This window comes from Macaca fascicularis, chromosome 20 (genome assembly GCF_037993035.2).
Source record: "Macaca fascicularis isolate 582-1 chromosome 20, T2T-MFA8v1.1".
Lineage (NCBI taxonomy): Eukaryota > Metazoa > Chordata > Mammalia > Primates > Cercopithecidae > Macaca > Macaca fascicularis.
In genome coordinates, this window is record NC_088394.1 from 22,570,636 (window position 1) to 22,590,593 (window position 19,958).

At 48.7% G+C, this 19,958-nt stretch overlaps 1 protein-coding gene across 4 annotated transcripts in view; it reads right to left on the reverse strand.

The window, feature by feature from the left end:
* Nucleotides 1–12,998, reverse strand: part of GGA2 (golgi associated, gamma adaptin ear containing, ARF binding protein 2) — a 46,889-nt gene extending 33,891 nt beyond the window's left edge. For 2 of the 4 annotated variants that reach the window (XR_012429460.1, XM_005591463.5), the window contains exon 1: nucleotides 12,830–12,998. Coding sequence is in view for 1 of the 4 variants with exons in the window: in XM_005591463.5 (XP_005591520.3) it covers nucleotides 12,830–12,929 (100 nt within the window). In the remaining 3 variants the exon portion in view is untranslated. Of the gene's footprint in view, nucleotides 1–349; nucleotides 435–4,943; nucleotides 5,054–12,829 lie in introns of all 4 variants that reach the window. The other 2 variants (XM_065537592.2, XM_045382781.3) reach the window with 2 other exon arrangements.
* Between the last annotated feature and the right edge of the window lie 6,960 nt (nucleotides 12,999–19,958).

Here is a 19,958-nt window from a genome sequence, read left to right on the forward strand (position 1 = left end):
GAAATTTTTTTAAAAAATTAGACAGCTGGGCACAGTGGCTCACGCCTTAATCCTAGCACTTTGGGAGGCCGAGGAGGGCGGATTGCCTGAACTCAGGACTTGGAGATCAGTCTGGGCAACACGGTGAAACCCTGTCTCAACCAAAATACAAATAATTAGCTGGGCATGGTGGCATGCATCAGTAGTCCCAGCTACTCAGTAGCGTTAGGCAGGAGAATCGCTTGAACCCGGGAGGCGGAGGTTGCAGTGAGCTAAGATCATGACACTGCACTCTAGCCTGGGCGACAGGGTGAGACTCCGTCTCCAAAAAAACAAACAAACAAAAAAGGCCAGGCATGGTGGCACTCACCTGCAGTCCCAGCTACTCAGGAGGATCACTTGAGCCCAGGAGGTCGAGGCTGCAGTGACCTATGGTTGTGCCACTGCACTCCAGCCTGGGAGGACAAAATGAGACCCTGTCTCAAAAATAATAATAAAAACAGTCTGGGCACAGTATCTCATGCCTGTAATCCCAGAACTTTGGGAGGCTAAGGTAGGAGGATTGCCTGAGCCCAGGAGTTCGTGACAAACCTGGGCAACATAGTGAGGCCCCATCTCTCCAAATGAAAAAATAAAATAGGGAAAATAGTACCTTCCTCATGGGACTGTCATATGATTTAAAGGAGAAGGTGTCTAAAATGCTTAGTACAGCACCATGCAGTTAAGAGGTCTATAAAAGATAATTGTTCATTATTATGTACAGTCTCTGGATTTTACTGTAATATGTACACATGCTTTGTCCTACCTAAAGAGAATGAAACCTTGAGGGCAGAAACCGTATCTTCCTTACAGTGCCTTACCCATAGGTACAAAATAGAAACTCATCAAATAAATTATTTAAAGCAGTGATTCTCAGCGATTATGTCTGAATCACCTAAAGTCTATACCATTTAAGCTTCTGTTTCAGTTCACTACAAGGTCAAAGTTGACACTTCAAAAGAATTCTGATCTCACATGTGACTGGACCTGGAGGGAGAGAACAGGAGAGGCAGGGAGAGCACAGGGGGAGGCAGGGAGAGAACGGGAGAAGCAGAGAACAGGAGGCATGGCCCAAACTCCCCTCACAGAATCCAGCCTTCTCCCTCCTCCCTGGCTGCCAAGTACAAGAGACACAGCACTGATGGGCACCAGATTTTTTTTTTTTTTTTAATATGGAGTCTCGCTCTGTCACTTGGGCTGGTGTGCAGTGGCACGATCTTGGCTCCCTGCAACCTCCGCCTCCCGGGTTCAAGTGATTCTCCTGCCTCAGCCTCCCAAGTAGCTAGGATTACAAGTGCCCGCCACCACACCTAGCTAATTTTTTGTATTTTTAGTAGAGACGTGGTTTCACTATATTGGCCAGGCTAGTCTCGAACTACTGACCTCGTGATCTGCCCGCCTCGGCCTCCCAAAGTGCTGGGATTACAGGCGTGAGCCACCACGCCCAGACGACACCAGCTTTCTTTTTTTTTTTTTTTTTTTTTTTTTGAGACGGAGTCTCACGCTGTTGCCCAGGCTGGAGTGCAGTGGCGCGATCTCGGCTCACTGCAAGCTCCGCCTCCTGGGTTCACGCCATTCTCCTGCCTGAGTAGCTAGGACTACAGGCGCCCGCCACCGCGCCCGGCTAATTTTTTGTATTTTTAGTAGAGACGGGGTTTCACTGTGGTCTCGATCTCCTGACCTTGTGATCCGCCCGTCTCGGCCTCCCAAAGTGCTGGGATTACAGGCTTGAGCCACCGCGCCCGGCCAGCTTTCTTAAAGAAAGAAAAAATCTCTGAGGTTAAATTACGTTCCAAACCCTTAACCAAGGCCAAACAGCAAAATAATTTACAAAACGTAAGGAGGTTTCTTTCTTATTTGCTAGAACTTGTATCATGAGGACTCAATCAAGATTTATCAGTAACCCCAGCACTTTGGAGAGGCCGAGGCAGGCGGATCACCTGAGTAGGGACAGGGTTTCACCATGTTAGCCAGGATAGTCTTGATCTCCTGAACTTGTGATCCACCTGCCTTAGCCTCCCAAAGTGTTAGGATTACAGATGTGAGCCACCCTGCCTGGCTTGGTTTTCTTTTACATAAGCCTCTTCGTTTGCTGAAACCGTAAGATGTTCCTCACATTGGAAAAACCTGAAAGCTCCCAGCAGCCAGCAATTGAATGAAAGGTAGGGGCGGGGCCACCGGCAGGGCGGAAACTGGTGAGCCACGTGCCTAGGCTCCCACATCACAATGGGGGCGAGGGCGCGTGGAGGGGACTCTGGGCCTGATAGGTTCCTGGGAACCAGGAGGGAGCTCTGGTGGTTGGCAGGGCAACCTCCTTCAGTTGGTGGGAAGCAGTGGCAGGAGGAGCTCCCTGTGTGCTCTCTTCTCCGCAATCACAGCTCTCAGGCTTGCTGCATCTAGACCCATTCTAAAGAAATCAAACAGGTTCCCAAGGGACCCTTGTAGACAAGTCAGCTCGGGGAGGCGGCTGAGGGGGGTTGTGCGCTGCTGGTGGAGTGCAGCCCCATAGCCAGGCGCTAGCCCTGCCAGCATGCCTTTGCTGGGAAGAGGTGGAAGTGCTGAGCTCTGCAGACTTGGAAGCAAGGGAAGGCCCAAGTTGCCGGAGAGGAGAGGAGCCAGGAGCCGAGCTGCCTCATGGGGAACACGCTGAGCTGTTGCTTGTGTGCCAACGCCAGCCCCAGGCAGGGTCTGCCCAGGGGGTCTGCGGAGCTGTACTGCGGCTCTGACATCTATGAGGCGGTGGCAAGCAGAGGTGCAGGCCAAGGCAGAGAGGAGCAGAGGTGCAGTAGATGGAACATGCTGTTTCCCAATGCCAGCCCCAAGCGGGGCCAGCACAGGGGGTCTGGGGAGCTGTCCTGCAGTGCTGACATCTATGAGGCAGCGTCAAGCAAAGCTGCAGGCCAAGGCAGAGAGGAGCAGAGGTGCAACAGATGGAACATGCTGCTCCCCAATGCCAGCCCCAAGCAAAGCCAGTGCAGGGTGCGGTGGGCGGAACCGCCCTGCAGCTATAACATCATGGAGGCGGAGGTGGCAGTAGTGCCACACCCCACTGCTGTGGAGCCTGCCTAGCCGGATTTAGGAGCCCGTGAGGGCCATGACCTGCAGCACATCAGTGACCAGGAGATGCTCAAATATTTTGCTTCTGACCACCCAAGGGAAAGCACACTCTTTTTGAGAAAATATCAAATGAGTGTGCAAGAAAAGAGGAGGAGCTCTCACCTATATTATATACCTCCATGGCATCTTGATAGAAAATACAGCTCTTGTTCCACCATACTGCTAGATAACAGCACAGTCAGCCAGCCTGATCTTAGACACACATTAGAAAGTGTGACTTTGGCAATATATTACAACACAAAGCACAGATATGCAAATAGATCTGTGGCTATTTTTGACAAGCCAATATATCTACTTTCACAAGAGAAGGTTCCAGGCAAATCCTTCGAGCATGATCCCAAACGCAACTGTACTTTCAGATATTTCTGTACTCTTTCAAGTCATAAAACTAACAGCTCCATGTGCAGTCGTTGCTTTGGTGTACATCCAATGATTTTTAACTAATGCTAACATCGATCTTTGTCCTACTAATTGGAAAAAGATTGTCCTCGGAGCCATGCTTCTTGCCTCCAAGGTTTGGAGAACTCGTGGTCTGTGGAGTGTGGATGACAGCCAGAATCCCAAGGACATGGCAGTTGAGAACATGAGCAAGATGGAGAAGTGTTTTTTGGAGCCACTTGAGTTTAATATTCATGTGTCTGCCAGTGTTTATACAAAATATTACTTCGACCTGCATGCCTTGGCAAATGACCGTGACCTGTATTTTCTATTTAGTTTTCTTCACAAAGATAAAGCACAGGAACTGGAGGCTGTGTCACCGCCGCCATGTGAATACAAAGACTTGCATCGACATGCCGCTGCTATGACAAGGGCTATCAGCATGAATTTCATTGGTATTCGGTGCACTAATGCCATCTTAAAGAGAGAAATTAACGTTATAAAATCCTGAACTTCTCAACTGTAAAGACTAGAAAATATCACTTCTGCTGAGAGAAACAACAAAACTAGGCTTTTCTTTTTTTCTTTTTTTGTTGTTGTTGTTTAGATTTTCATCGAGAGGAAACATCTTCACGTTAGCCATATTGTGAAACTGGATGACAGTGGTATGAACAGTGGGTGCCAGGTGCTTTCTGCCCTTCTTGTTCCACTGGGTCCAGATGGCATTCCTAGGGCACCACCTTCTTGAACTGTTGGGGAGAAGGAGTGTCACATGGACACAGCACATCCCTGCTCAGAGCCCACAGTCACCCACAGTCTCAAGCAGGTACCAGTGGTGTCCACAGTCCCTAGCTGGTGACAGTGGTCTGAGCTGAGCTGGAGTCCAAAAAACTTTAATTGGCTCCAGATTTGTGAGAGCACCTGCATTTGGTTCTCTGTCCACTGAAGCACTGAATGCATGATGGCCCAAAACTCAACAATGGTGGGAAGAGAGTGGCATCGGGGCACGGCTGTCACTACTCCAAGCACCAGGGTGGCTCAGGCCTGCTCATCTAGTCTTTGGAGGGTATCTGTGCATGTGAAATGAGGCCCCCATGTCATGGTTATAAAGGAAGAGATGAAATCAGCTCATCTTCCCCCAGGCCGATAAGAGATGAAATCAGCTCATCTTCCCCCAGGCTGATAATGGTCACGCCACCTAGGGAAGCAGTAAAAGACCTGGCCTTGGGATTGTTAGGGGAGCTATGGAAGTGAAAACTGAATTTACCCAGTTCCAGGAAAACAACAAAGGAGGAACATCTGGGTTCAAAACTTTATGAAAAGATCATTTTCCCAGCGAATCTTGTCGTGGTGCATTGTATGGTCTCAGCTCTTGTCAACAAAACAAAAGCCTCTTAATAATTCTAACACAGGGGCACACTGTGATTCACATTTTCCAGTGCACCTCAGTGGTTCAAGAGATTGCTGGTGCTGCCTGCATCTGTCAGTCTGTTCACATATGGAGAGGAGCAGCGGTTCTCACGGGAGCAGCTTCTGCATCCTGAGGAAGTTTGCCCAGGCATTTCTGGTTTTAATAACTGGTGGCACCCACTGACATGCAGTCAACAATGGGAATCCTATGGTGCACAAGACTGCCCCCCTTCTCAATCAAGAAAGAATTTTCTGGCTTCCAAAATAGAAAGTGCTGAGGATCAACTGCCCCAGAGTCTACAAGGGAAACATTTTCTGAGACTTTTTTTCTTACAAGAACACCAGATCCCCACCAATGTGAGATGTTAGATTAAGTTTTTGTGCAAGGATGGATGTGGGGGACAGAATCCTAAGACACCCCATGATCTCTGCTATCTTTTGTTATACCCTGAATCCTCATCTTCCCTTGGATATGGCCAGACCTGTGCCTTGTTCTAGACATCTGAATACGGCAAAGTGAGGGAGTGGCTCCCTAGGAGTTACCTTTCCTTTCCTTTTATCGGGAACAATAGTAATTCCTATTTTCTTTCTTGGGTTTCCTTTCACAATACAGTGGTTTGGAATATCCCACTGTTGATTTGCAATTTCCTCCTCCAACCATAGTCGATGGCCCTTTATATGTAATTATTTTCATGTATTGATTTTTTGTGTCTGAAGATGAAATGTTGGATGAACCATGTCAAAACATTTCATGCAAAGCCTTCAGTGGTTGTAGAGTCTACTCTTTGGTGAATACATAATTTGATCTATTTTACATATTGAAAATTGTATTAGTTGTAATAATGGTATTTTCCTTTTTATCTTTACTTGTCAGATATAGTTACTTTTTCCCAAAATTAATGATATTGTATATTTGATTTAAAATACTTCTAGAATATTTGGATAGTTGAAAATAAATGGCAAAATAAAGAGTTGCTGAAACCTAGTGATAATGTACTTATGATGGGTTATTATCCCTATCACTGTTAAATGTTTAAATTTCCATGAAAACCTATACATAAAAACTTAAAATTTTGTGTAAAAGCCTTCGTGCCCTGCACTTTAGCCCCACTGCATAATGAATAAAAGGAAAACGGATTCTCCTGCGGCGGGGAAGAAAACAAAAAGATTTATCATGGCTCAAAAGTCACGGTGTTCATTGTCATTTTAAAAAGTACCTACTATGAGGCCAGGCACGGTGGCTCATGCCTGTAATCCCAGCATTTTGGGAGGCCGAGGTGGGCAGATCACCTGAGGTCGGGAGTTCAAGACCAGCCTGACCAACATGGAGAAACCCCATCTCTACTAAAAATACAAAATTAGCCAGGTGTAGTGTTGCGTGCCTGTTGTCCCAGCTACTTGGGAGGCTAAAGCAGAACTGCTTGAACCCAGGAGGCAGAGGTTGCGGTGAGCTGAGATCATGCCATTGCACTCTAGCCTGGGCAACAAGAACAAAAAACTCTGTATCAAAAAAAAAAAAAAAAAGAAAAAGAAAAAAAGAAAAAGTACCGACTATGAGCCAGGTACCATGCCAGATGACCTCAGAACCCAGGGTGGCACAAACATCTACACCATTTTACAGATGAAGAAACCTACCCAGCCACAAAGCAAGGGAATGGCAGAAACAAAAATTCAGTTGCAGGCTGGCCCAGCTCCACAGCCTGGACGTGTTTCTAACCACTCTCGCGGTGAGGTCTTCAGTTCCTTGACAAAGTTAGGGCCTCTCTTGGAAGCCAGCTTGATCTTCGCGCTCATAAACTCCTTGAAGGCAAAAAGGACGCCTGTCTCATTCACTCTCACAGGCTCCAGCACCTAGAAGAGTTGCTGGCAGGTACCTACTGAATAGATGATTCCTCTTTTGCTAGACAGTGTTTGGCCAGCTGGCTGGACATACTGGTATCACGGGGAGATGGCTATCTTAGTCTGAAATAACTGGGCCCCTAAACACATAATCCCAGCCTGCACAAACTATTTCAGAGGACTTGCGCAGATCCAAAAAATGACCCCCAGGGGGCCAGCAGCTGGGTCTGACCAGGCCACAGCAACCCCTGCAGGTCAGTTTGATACTAATCTGCTCCAAGGACTAGCTAGGGGCCAGACAGGGCATGGCCAGGGAGAAATTCAAAGGATGCCTTCTCTGTTTTGGGCTATCCCAGACTCCAAGGTGGTTTATAGCTGGCACTTGAGCAGGACAGAGGGGTGCTGAGAAATAACACTGCTGCCATGTATTTCCTCACTAAAAGCAGTGTTTGTATGATTCATTTCAAGCGTGCTATAGGGCCAGAGGTGTTAAGAAAACAGCTGAGACCTCCAGCTGTGAGTGAAATGGCTCATCCAAGATTGACTAATTCAGAAGCCAAACCATCCCACGTCAGCTGCCAACCAACCACCGGGGTCATGACTGGCACCAGCAGCCGCCTGTGCTAGCAAGGGGAGCCCCAACGCTGTAGGGAAGCGGTCACCCCAAGGAGCAGAATGCAATCCTTCAGCAGTCCACGCTGCAGAGGGACTCCTTCCCCAGGAGGAACATGTGGACTCCAAGAGTCCGGCAGTCATCCAATTCAGCACATGTGAAAACCTCCAAGACCCAGCATGGGAATGTCCTACACATCATTCCAAGTGGAAGGAAGAAACAGATTTACTGAGCACCCAACTTTTACTAAGCCATGGCCTCCCTGGCAGCACTACCAGAGCTAGAATCCCAGAGTCCAAGAGGAGTCCTGTTTTTAATAGCACAAGGCTAGCAACACCTAAGATGTCCACCAACAGGGACCCGGTTAAAAGGATCCTAGGACACCCATACAACAGGGCATCTAAGGCTTTTCATTTAAAAGAACAAGGTGACTACATCTGCAGTCATGTGGAACAATGACCAAAATACATGAAGTGGAAAAAAAGGCTGCAGAACCGAATGACAGAATGCACAGGCGCTGCCGTTTGTATTTTTAAGGCATGAGATTCTGGTAACAGCTTCCTGATATTCCTCTGGGAACAACCCCTCTCCTCAATTCTAGGTCCCCCATTCACCTTCCCCACCCTTGGCCCTGGGTTGGGTACTGCACCCCACCTGCACCCCACCCGCACCCCACCCCAGGTCTGGCCATCTTCATATTTCAGGACCCCAGGTCATGCTGACTCCAAGGTGGACACAAAACCCAAGCCAACAGGCAGAAGAGCAATAACTCTTGCAAATCAATGGAGAAAAGAAATGAATTCTGCTGGGATTGCAGTACAGACAAGAGCAAAGCAGAGAAAATTCAAAGAAGTGAACCATGACTTCTTTGTCATTGCCTCCTAAAGAAGTGAGCTCCTGGACTAAGCCCACCCCTACTCTGGGACTTTCTTTACTTTCCTTTTTTTGGTAAGTGAGTATGAGTTAGTTTCGATTACTTGCAGCTATAAAAGCCTAATGATAATAATAGCTGGCTCTTCTTGAGCACTTACTACAAGCATAGTAAGGCACTATTTTAAGTGCTTTCTGTGTACCAAAGTCTTTGATTCTTTCAACAACCCTAAGGACAGGTTTTATTACTCTTTTCCCATCTTAAAGATACCGCTGCCTTGTTTGCAGGGACCTGAGCTTGGCCAGTGACCTGAGCTTGGCCATTCCTCAAACACCTGGTGACTTCATCCAGCTCAGACGCATGCGCATTTGCCTTCAACTACACCCACATCTTGGCCATACCATCAATCCCACGACCCCCTTATCCCTCCATTGCAGCACCAATGCCCCACCATCCCCAACAAATCTGGCTTAACCCATCGTTCACTTCTTCTCTGCTCCTATTCCCAGAAGAAAAACAACAACAACAAATACAGCCATGAAGACTGCAACCCACATTCCTGATGTCCAGTCAGCACTCCACAGTCCTAATGCAGGATCTCAGCAGGGAGATGGGTAGGAGTGATCCCATCCCACTCAACCCTGGGGAAACGTGGCAGTATCTGGTGACATTTTTGGCTGTCATGACTGGGAGGAAGGGTGTGAGCTTTGGTATCCAGTGGGTTTAGGCCAGGGATGCCACTAAACATCCTATAGTGCACAGGTCAGCCCCCACAACACAGAATTATTGAGACCAAGATGTCACTCATGCAAAGGTTGAGAAACCCAGCTCTCTGTCTGGGTGGGCCCCCTTCGGTTTGCCTCACCAGCCACTCCCCCAACGCTTCCCCACCTTCCTCAAGTCCCCTGTTCCACTTGAGCACCTAATACTCGGGTGGTGATAGTGGCACGGACAAACTTGTTTGCATGTGCAATCATCTTGATCTCCTTCCCCAGACAGTCGGAAAAACAAAAGGTGTCCTTCCTCTCTGTAAGGCCAGGTCCCCCCTTTTTGCTCTGGCTCTGAGCACCTTCAGGCCCCTCTGCAATGTATGGGACACTGTACCCAGAATTGGGGAGGGGCAGTTCCCCAAAGGAACATCAACATGAAGGGGGGCTCACATGTGCCCCTCTCCTTCTAAAACAATCTCCATTACTCCTAAATTCCCTCTTGCTACCCTTTCTCCCTCCTTCTACATTCAAGCCTCATGAAAAACGGCTGAGGAGACCACTGGCTGCACCCTCCCCACACATTTATTCTGCCTGGCCTTCCCCAAATTATGGCCCAAAGTCGGCGCCAACTTCTGAAAACCCAAGAGATTTCACTTAAGAATATAGGTTCTAGTCGTTCCTGAAAAACAGGAAGATCTAGCAACTTTGGGACATTGCCCCCAAAAGCTGGAGCTTAATACAATGTATATGCCATGAAAAAAACCATAATAATAAAAAATAAATTAGGCCGGGCACGGTGGCTCACGCCTGTAATCCCAGCACTTTGGGAGGCCAAGACTGGCAGATAACTTGAGGTCAGGAGTTTGAGACCAGCCTGGCCAACATGGTAAAACGCCATCTCTACCAAAACATATTAAAAATTAGCCTGGGCTGCGCGCAGTGGCTCATGCCTGTAACCCCAGCACTTTGGGAGGTCAAGGCAGGCGGATCACCTGAGGTCAGGAGTTTGAGACCAGCCTGACAAACATGGTGAAACCCCATCACTACTAAAAATACAAAAATTAGCCGGATGTGGTGGCTAACACCTGTAATCTCAGCTATTTGGGAGGCTGAGGCAGGAGAATCGCTTGTTGAACCTGGGAGGTGGACGTTGCAGTAAGCCAAGATCATGCCATTGTACCCCAGCCTGGACAGGAACGAAACTCCATCTCACACACACACACACACACACACACACACACAAGCCCGTTGTGGTGGCGTGTGCCTGCAATCCCAGCTACTCGGGAGGCTGAGGCAGGAGAATTGCTTGAACCCAGGAGGCGGAGGCTGCAATGAGCCGAAATGGCACTACTGCACTCCAGCCTGGGCAACACAGCGAGACTCCATCTCAATAAATAAATAAATAAATAAAAATTTTTAAAAAGCTAGCACTGGGGAGGCTGATGTGGAAAAAATGCTTGAACCCAGGAGGGGTAAGCTGCAGTGAGCTGAGATCGTGCCACTGCACTCCAGCCTGGGTAACAGAGTGAGACTCTGTTTCAAAAAAAGCTGGAGTTGAAGAACCGTGTCCTTGGGCAGTTCCAAGCCCAAGCCCTCCCCTTTTATCTCCTCCACCTGAGGCAGCTACTTTCTCTTACTCCGGCTACATTTTTTTTTTTTTTTTGAGACAGATTCGCTTTATTGCCCAGGGTGGAGTCCGTGGTGCAATCTCGGCTCCACTTCCACAACCTCTGCCTCAAGGGTTCAAGCGATCCTCCCACCTCAGCCTCCCAATTAGCTGGAATTACAGGTGTGTGCAACCACACATGACTATTTTTTGTGTTTTAGTAGAGATGGGGTTTTACCCTGTTGCCCAGGCCGGTCTTAAACTCCTGGCCTCAAAGGATCGCGCCACCTCGGCCTCCCAAAGTGCTGAGATTACAGGCATGACCAGTCCTTTTTTTTTTTTCCTGCAACTCCAGTCTAAGCCTTCTGTTCTCCATTGCCTCCTAAAACTACTACCTTCTGTCTACTGTTTAACTCAAGGACGTCTCCTTAAATAACTGGTTGGTTACCAAATTCAAAGTTCCCTCTTCTCCTTCCTCATTCTACCCCATTTTTAAGTAGCAAAATTACCTTACAACCACATCCCTCCTTTGCTATCAGTGGGTGCCCCTGCAGGTCTCCCCCTGCCTGTTTCTGCTCAGCCTTCAGTCTTCTCTTCCCATCTGCCTCTTCAATGCTGGGGCTCCCCACGCTCTCTCCCCAAACCTCTGCTCTTAATATACACAAGCTTCTCCCGCAAGCTGACTGCCAATGAACCAGACTCCCAAACCGTACATCCCACACTCGCCCTCTCCGGTGCCAACCAGCTGCCTAGAGGGCATCTCTTTTTTAACTATGCCACAAGCACCTCAAACTCCACATCTCAACCTTCTCTGTCTGAACCAGCTCCTCCTCACAGGGGAGACATCTGTAACCCACCAGTTCCTCGAGCCTGAAATCTGCGATCTAGCCTGGATTTCTCCTTGTCCCCTGTCTCCATTCCAAGGCACCGAGGCTGCTGACTGCGCCTGCTCATTACTTCTCCCTCTCCCCACTGCCTTAGTCCTCCTGCGACCCCCAACCACCACCAAAAGAGCTTTTTAGCTGCTCTCCCTGCCTTAAGTCTCACCCTCTCCGCCCAACTTAGCACCATATGGCTGCAAGTGACGCCTTTAACAGGCTTCCTTGATCAGATTCTCTGGCTGAAAACTCCCAAACAGCTCCCCCGCCCTCGGAAAAAACAAACTCCTTTCTGCAGCACACAAGGCTCATGAAGATCTCGCCCCAATTAGCCGTGCAGCCTTTCCCGGATTCCTGCGCTTTAGGCTTGCACTCCAGCGGACTGACCTACTTGTTCCCGAAGTGCTCCACATTCTCTTGTCCCCAGCTTTTGCACATGCAGTTTCTTCTGCCTGGAATGCGGTCGGCTGTGACGACCCCCAGGTAAACCAACTTCTACCACAACAGGTGAAACGAACGCCCTCCTCCTCCTCGCCAATCCCCTTAGTAAGGTGATGGGACTGCCGGCCTGTACCCACTAAAAAGTGTTTTTGTGAGCAAGGACCCTGTGTTATGCCTCTCAGTGTTCCCGGCACCTAGCAGGGCTGGGTACAAAGGGAATATTATTTATCCTTTTTATCCTCAATCCCTCATTAGTAAAACGGAGATAATAATAGCCCCTAAGATTACTGTGAAGCTTACAGGAGACATGCAGAAGAATTCCGGCCAAGGGATTTGAGCCTAACCAGGGTAACATAATGAGACCCCGTCTCTTAGAGGGGGGGAAAAAAAATATATATATATATATATATGCATTTAAAAAAAAAAAGTCTGGCCAAAGTAAACACAAGAGGTAAAAAAGCTCTTTTTGACGCGGTAGCCAGATAGAGATCTTTCTCAGCTCCAAAGAGACTGCGTGTCATGCACGACTGCGTCTCCTTAAGCCTCAACGTCCCCGCTTCCCTAGTGGGGTTAATAGAAGCCAGCTCGGGGTGGGAACGAGGATTAAGCAGGGCTGAGACGCTGTGAGCAGTGCCTGGCGCAGAGGAAAGCGCAGGTCACGTAGCCATTGGTATCGGGGTCGGGGTCCGGGTCCTGTTCTGCGGCTAAGGGACGGGTGGGCGGAGGGGTAGGGGCAGAGCGCAGACGGGGGCCGCAGCCCCGGCGGATGGTTGGGGCGTCTCTCCGCGGACCTCTGGGCGATCCTCCCCACCGCGCAGGGCCCAGACCCCCTACCCGGCCGCCAGCCTTCCCTGCGGCCGCCCGCCCAGAAGCAAGGCCCCGGGAGGCGGGAAGTGAGGCCTCACGTGCGGCGCAGCGGCCGCGCCGAGGGCCTGCCAGGCTACTCACTGAGCCACAGCTCCAGCGCCGCTGCCGGGCCCGGGGGACCCTGGGCCGACTCGGTTCCCGCCACAGCCCCCGCCCCCGCCGCCACCGCAGTCGCCGCCATCGCCTCAGCCCCGACGCCGCGGCCGCGGGCGCCACCGCCTCCTTAGCTGCCGTAGCCGCCTGGCGCTCTACTCGGCTGACTGCGCGGCAGGCGCGGTGGGCACGTGACGGGGCGGAGCCGCTGATGCCACGCCCACTTCCCAGGCCCCGCCTCCACGCGGGGCGGGCCGGGATATTTCCCAGCCCAGATCCCTCTACCCAGCGCGGGTCTTCTGAGACCACTCACCATATGGTTGCTAGATGAAATACAGGACGCCCAGTTAAATTTGATTTTCAGAAGAACGTGAATAATTCTTTTTTTTTTTTTTTTTTTTTTTTGAGACGGAGTCTCGCTGTATCTCCCAGGCTGGAGTGCAGTGGCGTGATCTTGGCTCACTGCAAGCTCCGCCTCCCGGGTTCACGCCATTCTCCCGCCTCAGCCTCCCAAGTAGCTGAGACTACAGGCGCCCGCCACCACGCCCGGCTAGTTTTTTTTTGTATTTTTAGTAGAGACGGGGTTTCACCATGTTAGCCAGGATAGTCTCGATCTCCTGACCTCGTGATCCACCCGCCTCGGCCTCCCAAAGTGCTGGGATTACAGGCTTGAGCCACCGCGCCCGGCCTAAGAACGTGAATAATTCTTTTAGCATTTTTATTTTTTAAGAGATGGGGTATTGCTCTGTCACTCAGGCTGGAGTCCAAAGGCGCGATCACGGCTCACTGTAGCCTCCACCTCCCGGGCTCAAGGGACCCTCCCGCCTCAGCCTCCTGAAGAGCTGGGACAACGGGCGGGTACCACCACGCCAGGCTAATTTGTGTGTTTTTGGTAGACACTGGGTTTCACCATGTTGCCCAGGGTCGTCTCAAACTCCTGGGCTACAAAAGATCCTCTTACCTTGACCTTCCACAGTGCTTGCATTTTTTTTTATTATTATTTTCGAGATGGAGTCTCACTCTGTCGCCTAGGCTGGAGTGCAGTGGCGCCATCTTGGCTCACTACAACCTCTGCTTCCCGGGTTCGAGCGATTCTCCTGCCTCAGCCTCCCAAGTAGCTGGGACTATTGGCGCGTGCCACCACGCCCAGCTAATTTTTTTGTATTTTTAGAGACGAAGGTTCACTATGTTGGCCAGGCTGGTCTTGAACTGACCTCATGATCTGCCCGCTTCGCCCTCCCAAAGTGCTGGGATTACAGGCATGAGCCACTGCGCCCCGCCTATGTGCTTGCATTTTTATTCACAGAAGGGTTTTCCCGGAACACTTCTTTTTTTTGATGGAGTCTCGCTCTGTCGCCCAGGCTGGAGTGCAGTGGCGCTATCTCAGCTCACTGCAACCTCCGCCTCCCTGGTTTCTTGGAACACTTCTAAAATAACATGTCCTGCATTCCTCAACACTCTGCTTCATTTTCTGCATCACACAGTACACCATCGATATATTATTTACTTGCTTATTTTATTAAAAGATAATTTTCCCAAAAACGTATGTCATGATTCTCATAATTATGAAATGAACACATGTTAAACATTTTATTTAATTACGAGTGAACCAAGCAGATGTTATAATCAATCCAAAAGTGAAGTCAAAGAAGGGCAAATTTATCTGGAAAAAAAGGAATGTAAAATGAGTGTGCAAATGGACACAAAACTGGTTGTTCCATCGGCGTGAGAGCTGTCCCTCCAGTGGGCAGAATTAATTTACCTATTTATAGGCAAGAATTATTTTGAGTTGCTATCAGGTGTCTACAACTTAACAGAGTTATATAAGACTTCTCAAAGACAAAGGCTGGAACCTGGAAGGTTGTGCTGTCTAGACAACGCATAATTTTCCATTGAAGCTGTTGTGCCGCACCCCTATTAACTTCAGTAGGGATGGCACCATGTTTGAGAGGCGGAAGAGACCCAGAGTCACTGAATGAGGCAGGTTTACTGAGGGGACTTACGGGGCAGTCTAGTGGTAGTGGGCTGGACAGGAGGACCACTACCATTTGTAAAAAGCATCAGTTTATATAGTATTTTCAAATGGCACCCTTCCCTTAGCAACCTCCATCTGGCAACCTCAATTTAACCCCAAACAAAGGGCCTTGATCCCCCGTATGGCCTGCGTACCACAGGATGGGGCCAAGGGTTCAGATGTTCCTCACAAAGAGTGAACCAGCCGGGCGCAGTGGCTCACGCCTGTAATCCCAGCACTTTGGGAGGCCAAGGTGGGCGGATCACGAGGTCAGGAGATCGAGACCATCCTGGCTAACACGGCGAAACCCTGTCTCTACCAAAAATGCAAAAAAATTAGCCGAGCATGGTGGCTGGCGCCTGCAGTCCCAGCTGCTTGGGAGGCTGAGGGAGGAGAATGGCATGAACCTGGGAGGCAGAGCTTGCAGTGAGCCGAGATCGTGCCACTGCACTCCAGCCTGGGCAACAGAGCTAGACTCCATCTCAAAAAAAAACACTGAACCTCCAGGCTGGCCACTCTGTGATTCCGTGGCTTGGAACTCAGAATACACATTCTTCTTAGACCATAGGATCATTCTCAGGTACATATGCCATACAGAAGCAAAAATTCTTCCTTGTAGGTAAGTGAATAGCAATGGGCGATGATTCTTGTCCACACACATGCAGATGAATACTGTCCTGGGAACACACAAACTTATTCCTGTGGAAAAACCAGTTCTGCCCCCACTTGCACATCCATTTCAACATTCCTGATCTATATGAAAGAATGCGTCCATTCTTTTGACTGGTTTGAACATCTCACCAGTTTCCTCATTAAGGAGTTAAAGAAAATCTTTCTTTCTTTTTTTTTTTTTTTTTTGAGACGGAGTCTTGCTCTGTTGCCCAGGCTGGAGTGCAATGGTGCAATCTCGGTTCACTGCAACCTCTGCCTCCTGGGTTCAAGCGATCCTCCTGCCTCAGCCTCCCGAGCAGCCGGGAATACAGGCGCCCGCCACCACACCTGGATAATTTTTGTATTAGTAGAGACAGGGTTTCACCATGTTAGCCAGGCTGGTCTCGAACTCCTGACCTCAGGTGATCCGCCCACCTTGGCCTCCCATAGTGTTGGAATTACAGGTATGAGCCACTGCATCTGGCCTAAATAAAATCTTTAACACATATTCATCTCTTGAAGATTCTAAACATCTGGCAACACTGAACCCGGCTTTCTACACTGCAACAAAAACCTGGACATGACTAGAGTCTACATATGTTAGAGGGGGCATGAGCTCTAGAGTTTGCCAAGGACCATCCTTCAACTCTTGAAACTTTACTTATTGTAAGCACCCGCAATCCTTTAACATTTTTACATTGCTGGAGCTCAGAAAACCATATCCCAGAGCATGGTGTTTTGGCATAGCAAGTACGTTGAACTCAAAGAGACTGGAAAGCCTCAGAAGCAGCCTTAGAGCAAAGGCTCTCTGACCTCCTGCCCATCTTTCTTCTTCCAAGTCAAGCCACAGAAACTCCAATTCCTCTTTCCTAAGATGGGTAAGGGAAACTCAAACCCCCTCCCCTAAAGCCAGCCATAAAACCTAGACATATTACTCCAACCTTCCCCTATTTCTGTTTAAGAGTTGGCCATAAATAAATTTTCAGTTGGGCACGGTGGCTCACACCTGTAATCCCAGCACTTTGGGAGGCCGAGGCAGGCAGACCACTTGGGTCCAGGTGTTGAAGACCAGCCTGGGCAACACGGTGAAACCCCATCTCTACAAAAAAATACAAAAATTAGCTGGGTGTGCTGGTGTGTAGTTGTAGTCCCAGCTACTCAGGAGGCTGAGGCAGGAGGACCACTTGAGCCTGGGAGGTGGAGGTTGCAGTGAACCAAGATAACACCACTGCACTTCAGCCTGGGCACGGAGTGAGACTGTCTCAAAAAAAAAAAAAAGAAAAAAAAGAAATTATCTGAGTTACTTTGTCTGATAATAGGTGGTAATGCCCCCTTATTCCTGCCCTATACCTAGGAGGAAGGAATGATATACAGGTAAGCCAAGAAGAATTTCGACAGACCTTGCTGGGTCCTCCCACCAAAGTCTATTACCAATAGATCAATCATACCCTTTTGTTCAATCCTGTTTCTACCTGGCTGTTGGTCATCAAACCTAAGCATAAAAGTAGACAGCCTTCCCTCAGTCTTTATTTCTGAAAGCTCCCATGTCAACATAAAACTTTTTTTTTTTTTTTTTTTTTTTTTTGACGAAGTCTTACTCTGTCACCCAGGCTGGAGTGCTAATGGCTTGATCTTGGCTCACTGTAACCTTTGCCTCCCAGATTCAATTGATTCTCCTGCCTCAGTCTCCCGAGTAGCTGGGATTACAGGCAACCGCCACCATGCCTGGCTAATTTTGTAATTTTTTTGTAGACATGGGATTTCACCATGTTGGCCAGGCTGGTCTTGAACTCCTGACCTCAAATGGTCTGCCCACCTCAGCCTTCCAAAATACTGGGATTACAGGCGTAAAGCCACTGTGCCCAGCCTGCAAAATTTTAATTAAATAAATCTGTTATGCTTTTCTCTTGTTAGCCCTTTTTTTTTTTTTTTTGAGACAGTGTCTTGCTGTCAACCAGGCTGGAGTTCCGTGGCACCACCAGAGCTCACTGCAGCCTTGACCTCCCAGGCTCAAATGATCTTCCCAACCTCAGTCCTCAGAGAGTAGCTGGGACGACAGGCGCACATGCCACCACTCCCAGCTAATTTATTTAGTTTTGTAGAGATAAGGTCTCACCATATTGCCCAGGCTGGTCTCAACTCCTGGGCTCAAGCAATCCTCCCAAAGTGCTGGGATTACAGGCGTGAGCCACCATACCTGGTCTTAACCCATCTTTTGTTATAGGAGTGTTGGCCATGACCCTTCGGAGAGGTGAGGAAAGGTGTAAGGTATAGATGTCCCACATCTACATCAATGGTTTTCAAACTGGCATGTGTCAGAATCACCTGAAGGATTTGTTGCAAATTGCAGGGCCCCACCGCACAGTTTCAGATCTAGCAGGTCTGGGATGAGGCCCCAGAATTTGTAATAAATCTCCAGCTGACATTGATGCTGATGGTCTGGAGACCACAACAGAAACGATAAAGGCTAAGCGGGTAGGAAGTGGTTGAGGAGTTTAATGTAGTGGTTGGGTGTGCAGGCATTGTAATTAGAACTATGTTGTTTTCATCTAAGAAATAAGGGTAAGTGCCTACTTCATGGGGTTTTTTTCTTAATCTAAGAGAGATAATATATATAAAAATATGCATCAGCTGGGTGTGGTGGTGCAAATGCCTATAGTCTCAGCTACTTGGGAGGGTGAGATAGGAAGATTGCTTGAGCCCAGGAGTTCAAGATCAACCTGGGCAACATAATGACGCCCATCTCTACAAAAAAAAAAAGAAAAAAGAAATTAAAAGGCCGGGCATGGTGGCTCATGACTGTAATCCCAGCACTTTGGGAGGCCAAGGCAGATGGATTATCTGAGGTCAGGAGTTCAAGATCAGCCTGGCCAACATGACGAAACCCCTTCTCTACTAAAAATACAAAAATTAGCCGAGCGTGGTGGTGTGTGCCTGTAATCCCAGCTACTCAGGAGGCTGAGACCAGAGAATCGCTTGAACCCAGGAGGTGGAGACTTCAGTGAGCTGAGATTGCACCACTGCTCTCCAGCCTGCAAAAAAAAAAAATAAATAAAAATTGAACAAAAATAAATTACCCAGTCTCCGATATTTCTTTACAGCAACACAATGACACATTAACACACAGCTTAAGCTGAAATACCAATCTTCTGTCCTTGGCACTCCTGAATTTTAGGTCTTCAGGTTTTGATTAGAATCTACACCATTGGCTCTCTAGCTTTCAGGCCCTTCAACTACACCACTGGCTTTCCTGGGTCTCCAGGTTGCACAAGCAGATCAGATGACTTTTCAGCTTCTCAATTTTTATTTTTTCTAGAGACAGAGTCTAGCTCTGTTGCCCATGCTGGAGTGCAGTGGCACCATGATAGGTCACTTGCAGCCTCCAACTCCTGGGTTCAAGTATCCTCCCTCCTCAGCCTCCCAAGTAGCCAGGTCTATAGGTATGTGTCACCATGCCCAGCTACTTTCTAAATTTTTTGTAGAGATGTGGCCCCCCATGTTGCCCAGGCTGGTCTTGCACTCCTGGGCTCAAGCAGCCCTCCCACCTCAGCCTCCCACAGTGCTGGGATTACAATTACAGGCATAAGCCATCATCACCGACCTATTTTTTTTTTTTTTTTTTTTGAGACACGGTCTTGCTCTGTTGCCCAGGCTGGAGTGCAGTGGTACAATCACAGCCCACTACAGCCTCGACTTCCTGGGCTCAAGTGATCCTCCCACCTCAGCCTCCCTAATAGGTAGGACTATAGGCACACGCCACCATGCCCAGCCAATTTTTATTTTCTATTTTTTTATAAAGATGGGGTCTTACTATGTTGCCCAGACTGGTCTCGAACTCCTGGGTTCAAGCAATCCTCTTGCCTCGGCTTCCCAAAGTGCTGGGATTACAGGCATGAGCCACCACACTCGGCCTTTTCAGCTTCTATAATTTGATGAGGCACTACCTAATAATAAATCTCTCTTCCTAGATACATATCCTGTTGGTTCTGTTTCTCTGGAGAACCCTAACATAGGCCCTTAGAGGCTGTGATGAGAGAACATGGCTTTATAGTGAAAAGAGCCCTTTTCTGTGCCTCATTTTCCAATCTTCTCCTACCACGGCTCCTTGCTTCCATCTGCTCCTGCTTAAGTCTCTCTTCAGCATATATGCCAGAATGACCTTTCAAAAACCACAAATCTGCTCATTCAATGGCTAAACACTTCAATGGCTAAAACATTTCAATGACTCTGCACCTCCCACCTTATGAAGACCCAACTCCTTGCCTTCATTAACTGAACCCCAACTTTGCCGAGGTATCCACCACTCCCCACCCAGCCATGCACCTCAGGGACACACAGACCTCCTTCATCTCCAGCTCTGGGTCTGACTGATTTATGGAGACCCTCACTTCCCCAGCAGGGATGGCTAAAAATTTGGAAGTTGAGTAGAGGGAGGGTACTTAGGAGTTTCCT